Source organism: Gadus macrocephalus, chromosome 1 (genome assembly GCF_031168955.1).
Source record: "Gadus macrocephalus chromosome 1, ASM3116895v1".
In the NCBI taxonomy this organism is placed as follows: Eukaryota; Metazoa; Chordata; class Actinopteri; order Gadiformes; family Gadidae; genus Gadus; species Gadus macrocephalus.
In genome coordinates, this window is record NC_082382.1 from 14,702,351 (window position 1) to 14,711,235 (window position 8,885).

General features: G+C 47.5%; 1 protein-coding gene across 1 annotated transcript; it reads left to right on the forward strand.

The window, feature by feature from the left end:
• The first annotated feature begins 1,806 nt into the window (after positions 1-1,806).
• LOC132454670 (potassium voltage-gated channel subfamily A member 3) lies at positions 1,807-7,928 on the forward strand. The gene is made up of 3 exons (XM_060048179.1): positions 1,807-5,088; positions 6,785-6,850; positions 7,127-7,928. The coding sequence occupies exon 1, from the start codon at positions 2,096-2,098 to the stop codon at positions 3,710-3,712; it is 1,617 nt and encodes a 538-aa protein (XP_059904162.1). The 5' UTR covers positions 1,807-2,095; the 3' UTR covers positions 3,713-5,088; positions 6,785-6,850; positions 7,127-7,928.
• The last annotated feature ends 957 nt before the right edge of the window (positions 7,929-8,885 follow it).

Consider the following 8,885-nt stretch of genomic DNA (forward strand, 5'->3'; position numbering starts at 1 on the left):
GGTCAACCAGGATATCTCTATGCATTGTCTCCACTGAGGAGAGCTTGAGGGATCAGTACAGTGGTCCATCACTCATCTAATGGAATTAGGAGGAAGCAGATGTCTCCAAACTGCAAACAGCCATCCTTCACCGTTAACTCACCGGTCATCCCTCATCGTCTCTCCTATGCTGTTCTCTAAACTTGTTGTTCTATGTGTGTGTGTGTGTGTGTGTGTGTGTGTGTGTGTGTGTGTGTGTGTGTGTGTGTGTGTGTGTGTGTGTGTGTGTGTGTGTGTGTGTGTGTGTGTGCGTGTGTGTGTGGCTGTGTGTGTCTGTGAGTGTGTGTGTGTTGTGGGGTGTGTGTGTGTGTGTACGTGCACCAATGTCTGCATTTGTTTGGGTGTGGCCCAGTGCATGCGTGACTCTGTGGGTGTGTGTGTGTGTGTACGTGCACCAATGTCTGCATTTGTTTGGGTGTGGCCCAGTGCATGCGTGACTCTGTGTGTGTGTGTGTGTGTGTGTGTGTGTGTGTGTGTGTGTGTGTGTGTGTGTGTGTGTGTGTGTGTGTGTGTGTGTGCGTGTGTGAGAGTATTTGAGTGTGTGTGTGTGTGCGTGAGTGTGTGAGTGTGTGTGAGTTTGAATGGCCCATGAAGCACTTTTGAGTTACAGTTATGCTAGGACGGGATGATGGTCTGCATTGTCTTCTGCTGACTCACAGGCTGTGGTTAGTATCTGGCTTACCTTTAGAGTTACTCTCTCTTTTTAACTCTTGTCTCTCTCCCTCTCTCTCTCTCTCTCTCTCTCTCTCTCTCTCTCTCTCTCTCTCTCTCTCTCTCTCTCTCTCTCTTTCTCATATATATATATATATATCCATCTCCTCTCATTCCTCGCCTTCCTGACAGAAACAATCCATATGCTAGCTTGGCCGCTTCATGTGAATGGTAATAAATACCTCCTTCTTAAATTGGGTTCAGAAGGGCATACATTGACAGGGAAAATGACATGCCACATAAAAAACGAAGCATACCCATGTTTGAAAAATGGAAACAACAGATATGTGACTGGAAATAGTATTCTCATATTTCTGATTTGTCGTGCATATTCTTCATGAGTGAAGCACCACAGGTCTGACGGTAGAGCTGTGATCTCCTTCTAAAAAAGTGGAGCTGCCACGTTGGTAGACAGAGCTCCCTATGCGGGTGGCTGGTTCAGATAGGCCTACCTTCATGCAGGCTGAGAGATAAAACGGGGAAAACACATTATGGGAAAATATATTGTTGTAACAACCCTGGGTTTTGTGGAAGGGAATGTCATCAAACTACCTGTTGTCCACACAGACTGTTGCAGAACAGATTAAGTGGGATCAAATCTGTCCCACAAGACGTGCTGCCGGACGCGCTCTCTGTCTTCACCTTTCCCACGCTTCAACGCGTCTCCTCGGTCATCAAAGCAAACCAACCCCTTTGGTTTGTTTTATTAGTTGTTGTTTTTTGACCTCAAATGTCGAGTTTAAACATCCAATGATTGCATCACTCTTTGTTCAGAATAAAATTAGATAAATAGAAGCTATTTAAGGATGTCTAGGATGTGCGATGATTTTTGGCTGTTGAATCATTTGGATGTGTTACGCGTGCGTGTGGAGAGCCGACATTTGGGGGGGGAGAGAGAGAGAGAGAGAGAGAGAGAGAGAGAGAGAGAGAGAGAGAGAGAGAGAGAGAGAGAGAGAGAGAGAGAGAGAGAGAGAGAGAGAGAGAGAGAGAATGTTAGGGGGGGAGGGGGGGCATGGCACACCCAAAACTGAGTGAATGACGCGCGTCTGTTGCTTCTTGTTTATGTCGATGAGCTCTCGGATTGGCGGAGCAATCAAAGGGGTGCCGGGCGCGCTGGGGGCGGGTGAAGCGCCTGTTAATAAATCCAGGCGTCTCACCGTGGGCGGGAACATCAACAGTAAAGAGTGTGTGAGAGTGAGTTTGTGGCCACAAAGAGCCACGGGAGAGCAACGCTGGAGGAGCCGGGGCTGTGGTGGTGTGGCGGCGGGCGGCGGTTGTGGTTGACCGGGGGCTCGCGGAGGGGGCGAGGCGGCCCCTCTATGCGTCTCCACCCGGACGCGCGTGTATGGACGACCACTTCTGTCTCCTGCGATCCCCCCCGCCGAACGCGACCGAAACCCAGGGTGACACGTTGGTGAACCACGGCTATACCGGAGAGGCGGAGAGCGGCGTGATGACGGTGGTCGCGTGTGACAACAACATGCTGGAGGAGTCGGCGGCTCTCCCGGGGGGCCACCTCTCCCTGGAGCGCTACGAGCCCGACCACGAGTGCTGCGAGCGGGTGGTCATCAACATATCGGGCTTGCGCTTTGAGACCCAGCTGAAGACCCTTTCCCAGTTCCCCGAGACTCTGCTGGGGGACCCCAAAAAGAGGATGAGGTACTTTGACCCCCTGAGGAACGAGTACTTTTTCGATCGGAACCGACCGAGTTTTGACGCCATCCTGTACTACTACCAGTCTGGGGGGCGCATAAGGAGACCCGTCAACGTGCCCATTGACATTTTCTCCGAGGAGATTCGCTTCTATGAACTCGGGGAGGAGGCCATGGAGAAGTTCAGAGAGGACGAGGGATTCATCAAAGAAGAAGAGCGACCTTTGCCGGACAACGAGTTTCAGAGACAGGTGTGGCTGCTGTTCGAGTACCCAGAGAGCTCGGGTCCCGCCCGGGGGATAGCCATCGTCTCTGTGATGGTCATCCTCATCTCCATTGTTATCTTTTGTCTGGAGACGTTACCGGAGTTCAGGGACGACAACAAGGAACCTGTTACGCCGGCGGTCAACGGCACGGCCGCTTACTACGGGAACCCGTTCTCGGACCCGTTCTTCGTGGTGGAGACGCTTTGCATCATTTGGTTCTCCTTCGAGCTGCTCGTGCGCTTCTTCGCTTGTCCGAGCAAGGCGACGTTTTCTAAAAACATAATGAACATCATTGACATCGTGGCTATTATCCCCTATTTCATCACCCTGGGGACCGAGCTGGCTGAGAGGCAGGGCAACGGCCAGCAGGCCATGTCTCTGGCCATCCTGCGCGTCATCAGGCTGGTGAGGGTTTTCCGTATCTTCAAACTTTCACGCCACTCCAAGGGGCTGCAGATTTTAGGGCAGACCCTAAAGGCCAGCATGCGGGAGCTGGGCTTACTCATCTTCTTCCTCTTCATCGGAGTCATCCTCTTCTCCAGCGCAGTGTACTTCGCCGAGGCGGACGACCCGGACTCCAGCTTCAGCAGCATCCCGGACGCGTTCTGGTGGGCCGTGGTCACCATGACAACCGTGGGCTACGGGGACATGCATCCGGTGACCATCGGGGGAAAGATCGTGGGGTCCCTGTGCGCCATCGCCGGCGTGCTGACCATCGCCCTGCCCGTGCCCGTCATCGTCTCCAACTTCAACTACTTCTACCACCGCGAGACGGAGGGCGAGGAGCAGGCGCAGTACCTGCACGTGGGCAGCTGCCAGCCCCTGGCGGAGGGGGATGAGCTGGGGAAGACGCACTCCACTTCCTCGCTGTGCAAGAGCGAGTACATGGTCATCGAGGACCAAGGGATGAACAGCGCGTTCAAACAGCCAGCGCCAAACTTCCCCACCACCACCACGACGACCACCACCATGACCACCACAGCGACGCAAAACAACTCACAGAATTGTGTAAACATTAGCAAAAAGATCTTCACGGACGTCTAGACTTGGTGTTTGGAATGGTGGGGGCCTTGGACCTGGGGGGGTGGGGGGATGCGATGCGCGCTGGTGATCCTTGTTTTGTTCCCGTTACGCACCGCTGGCTGTGCGCGCGCGTGTGTGTGTGTGTGTGTGTGTGTGTGTGTGTGTGTGTGTGTGTGTGTGTGTGTGTGTGTGTGTGTGTGTGTGTGTGTGTGTGTGTGTGTGTGTGTGCGCGGGCGCGCGCGTGCATATGCGTGTGCGTTTGTGAGATCTGGGGAGGGGGGAGAGCAGTTGTAGACAGAGTAGACAGAAACGCAAGCCTGTCTGCTCACAGATCGCGAGCTGCCTTTTGAGTCATGCAGAATATATTGTGTGAAATATAGGAATCTATTCATTCATATCGACTGGGTGATTTATATTTGTTGCCATTGTGATGGAATTAATCGGTCGTGAATTGTGCAATAGCGATTACTCAGTCACAGCGGTTAAGAGCTGTGATTTAAGAATGAAATACTAGTAGCCAAAATCCCTGTTGTATCTTCGTGCGTAAAACGTCGTAATTCGTCTTCATGGACATTCTATAATGTTGGCATTCATTTCAATATGTATGCCTATGTCATCAAACACTGGATGTCTAAAGGCACAGTTAAGATAGTATCTAGATTTGATAATTATGTGCGTAGTTTTTGTTGTGCGTTTAAGTCTGGTCGAAATGCTGGTGTTCAAATACCCTAACCCTAACCTTACACGTTTCTTTATGGATCCTAATGCGTAGAACCAAACTAAAGCGACCAGCGTTACAATGTCTTCACCGGTAAGAGTATATCGGAGGCAAAATAGACCTGTTCATTCATGTTCATACATAAACACACACTGGTCAAAGATGGAGCCTGTCAGCCTTTCTTTAGACGCCTCAGATCGCCCGCTGTGATGCAGTCGCCATGACAACGGTCGTTTCCTAGTCACCGTTGCCATGGCATCTCTGTTTCCACAGTAACCTTCCAGATGGCCCGGAATATACGCTGAAGATTCCTATCTAAAAGGCTCATCTTCGGTTAATTAAACAAGACTGCTTTTAACCCACGCTGTGCCGGAGTAAAGTGTCAGATCATCCAAAATCAACAACACAATCCCAACTCGCTCACATTCATAATGTATTGAATTGGATATGACATTTTAGTATGGACACCCGGGTCCAAAATATCACCAGTGATCACAACCCATAAGCAAGGCACCAAATCATGATAGCCGCCACCCTCTGAATTGAGAGACAGAGGACCGAGCTTCGACGGATGTGGAATTATGAATGAATGGAGGAGGAGGTACATCGTGGCTGCCGTCCTAGCTGCGGTATCCTCTTCTATCCGGCAGAGGGTGCTGTTAACCCACTGATAACATCGGTGAGTTTGGCGCACGTCTGAGGATTACTGATGCGCTGTCATGGCCTGCAGACTGCAGTCACGTTATTTTGTTCCTGTTTGTGTGTGTGTGTGTGTGTGTGTGTGTGTGTGTGTGTGTGTGTGTGTGTGTGTGTGTGTGTGTGTGTGTGTGTGTGTGTGTGTGTGTGTGTGTGTGCGCGTTTGTGCGTGCGTGCGTGTCCGTGTGTGTCTGTCTGTGTGTTCGTGTATGTGGCTGGCATAGGTGTTTGTTTACGAATATTCACATAAACCTTCCTAGTTTTATGATACGTTTGATGTGAATGGAATAATAACATAACAACATGCATCAGGGAAAATATGTATCTCGAAGGAGGCCATGTATGTTTTCTGTCGCAAACATTGGTGAAATGTGCTACAATTTGCCCGTCTTTTCCTTCACCTTCATTTGACTTTGTATTAAATGTTTTTTGCAGCAACAGTGACCATGCCATTTCCATATCCCCACCCCATGAGTCTTGCTAAAATGCTGCCCTCTCGTGGAAACTGGCCTGGGGGGAGGAGGAGGGGACAGGGGGGGAATTGACCCATTACAATTTGATTGAGAGACTGGACATGACAGAGGAAGTAGTAACACAGTATTCATGTGAATGTACTGTAAACACCGAAAGGCAGTTCACCACGCAAACAGAAACCCTTCATAACATCGGTGCAGTGGCCATAGAAGCACTGTGCTGTTGTTTTGCGGTTCTGCCACTGTATCTATGTTTGGTTCCTGCATGCTGTCACTATTATAAACAACACTGAGGAGCACCGACCTTTAGAACTTTGTTTATACATCTCCATTGTCATGTTATCGGCTTTCCTGATTTCCAAAAGTGTGAATGGCGCATGTGTTCACAAGCTAAGCGCATGACCCCAAATGTAGGCTTGATGCATAAGTGCATCAAGTCTCTTCTATATTAACTAGAAGAGGCGGGGTTGTAATAAGCTCCTCCACACCTAAGACCCAACAGAGAGGTCGCACATAGTGACCCCTTCAATTGATTTGATCATCCTTGTTCGACCTCCCTGACCTTGACCCGTGACACTTTTCGACCACATCTCAGACACTAAATACCAATAGGATGAGGTGGTGCTGTACCCTGAGAAAATTTTCCTTAGCGATTGAGATGATGAGGGGTCAATGATACACCTTTACTGGACACCGGGGGAACTAATGGCTTGGATGCATGCCAGATGGCCTTGGCTCGCTGGTGGTTAAACAAGGGACCATGCTGTGCTAGCTGATGAGTTTACTCTGCCCATTGACTCTGTTTAACTTATTTACCAACCCCTCCTCTCTCCTACCTATGCATGTAATATCCACCTTATTGTCCCCTGAGGTTAAGTTAATTTTAAAATAGTTCATGTGTCAACAGTCACAGTTTACAGTTTAGAATAACAACAAACATGTAAGAAGGTCAATAGCAAGACTCAATATGTTGTTATTATTATACTAGTGGGGAGAAAACTGGCAGATAAAGACATGGTTCTCCCTTCTCCGTGTCTAGACTGCCCTCTGCTCTCCAAAGAGCCCACGTTCGTCTGTATACTGCGTGAGTGGTAATGAGACAGTAGGGACCAGCTACACTGTTGAGCTCGGAAACCTATTGTTTCAGAGGGGAATTATAACAGTCTCTCTGTCTCCCATCTCCACCCTTTGTATTTTTTTTAACAGGAGTTCACACTAAGGACGTACACTTCGGCCTTCACCTCTGTCAACCAATGGAAACACAATATCAAGGTACGAAGGCATAAACTGTTTTGTATTTCTGCTATAAATGTAATGCAATGAAATGCAATACTAATACTAATAATAATAATGAAATTAATTATTAAAATATAATATTGTTGATAACAATATTGAGGATAATAATTATACAAATAAGTATTTCTTAACCGTCAGCATTATTATTAATAAATGATAATAATAACAACCATCATCTTCTTCTTCTTTATCATCATAATATTTATAATAATTGTTTTAATGCCACAATATGTTTTGCTCTGTTTCGATTAGGGGCCAGAATGGACAAGAATGGGAATACAGGGAGTAAGACTCAACTGGTTCTCTGCCTTTGCGAAGAACAACCATTGCATACTGGTTCAGCCAATAATACGTTCCCATGAATGAGTGTTATTTCACTAAGTGTTTTGACAGTTGAGTCCTTTGTGGAGTCCATTACAGCAATGTGGATTTTCCCAGGATGGACCGGGATCTCGGAAAGGGACATTTGCAATATAAAGACGATGCTGGATTCAAATCTATACATTCACCAATAGAATCACAAAAACAATCCAAAACATTTCACTAGTACACTTTGGCCGCAAACATGGTTTTGGGCCCCACTGTTTACTCCATCTTGTTTGTTTTATGGGAAGTAATATTTATTCAAGGCAGACAACAGCTTTGGAGTGTATAGTCAAGGTTGGAGGTGAAAAAATAAAAGTAATAGTGAATTGCTTTTCGCGGTAGCTTTCCTGTATAATGTTACGATACAAATCGAGGACTGTTAGCCATATGCCTTCAATTTTCTCAGTGTGCTCTGTATTGCTACTGTGTGAAGAGACAAACACTTACCTGAGCTGGTTGCTGCTATTCCCCCGACACATTCAGAACGACGCACACAAACACACACATACACACCAAACACTCAGACACACACACCCAAATGGACACAAACCTGTAGAGAGCTTAATTTGGTTCCACACTGCCTGGATGTGTTTTTTTAAATGAGCCCCAACATGTCAGGGGAAGGTTATTCATGCCACTATTTGTGTGATTGCGCTGTGTTATATTAAACATGACCTGTAGGAACATATTGTGGGTTGTCATACTTTTGGGGCCCTATCAAAAACATTCAAAGTTCACTCTAAAGTGAAATCCAAATTCCATAGGTATGCTGCCTATTGTGGGCCAAATATCTTGCTTAATTCAAACCTTAAGAAAACATCTCTTCTATAATGTGGCTCTCGGCTGCATAAACAAAAACAAAAAGTCATGTCAGGAAGATTTAAAGAAGTGGTCCAAACACAGAGCCGTAGACAGTTCCAGTCTAAGAGGTGCCATCGGGGCCAGCTGGCCGACAGCCACTGAACAGGCAAGATGGCACGTTATTTAACAGAGGAGAAACAAAAGAACAAACAACTTCTTTGTTTGAGAGAACAACCAGATAATTGTGAGATGATCTGCTGCTTCTTAAAGTTGAACAGTACATTTCTGACACTTGAACTGCCCTTCAGATTGTAAGAGTTGTGAGAGGGCTAGATTGTGTAGCAAACCTTTTGAAGAGTCACACAACAACGACTGTGTTTTTGGGGGGGCTGTTCTGGTTTGGTGCTGGATTTCTGGTATGGTTTACTGGTAGCACGCGATCATAAGCTACCATTTAGCCATCGGTCGCAACATCCTGTGTTATTGAGCCTTGCTAAAACCGATACTAATATTTATGCCATTTATGCCATTCACATTTTATTTTGAATAATCAAAGGGTTATGGTAGCGATAGTCCCATGTCAGCCTCCAGCTAGGTGGCTCTTACTGGGCTCCCCCTAAAACGGGACACAAGGTGCTGATGTTGAAACCGGTCCCTTGTAGAGTTCTTAGTATAATGGAACACAGAGCAGGTCTCAAGAAGCCATGGAGGAGATCTCCCTCAGTGTGTGAGTGGTGATGGCTGCTTTGACCTGTGCGCATTGATTACTCAATGCACAACAGGTGTGCAGCCTCATCCAGCCCCCAGAGTCCAATTAGTCTGGCTCGGGCCAGGTGAGGCTTCT

Bases quoted from the DNA above. Each gene is read 5' to 3' on its own strand.
- LOC132454670 (XM_060048179.1), top strand. From the start codon at position 2,096: ATGGACGACCACTTCTGTCTCCTGCGATCCCCCCCGCCGAACGCGACC.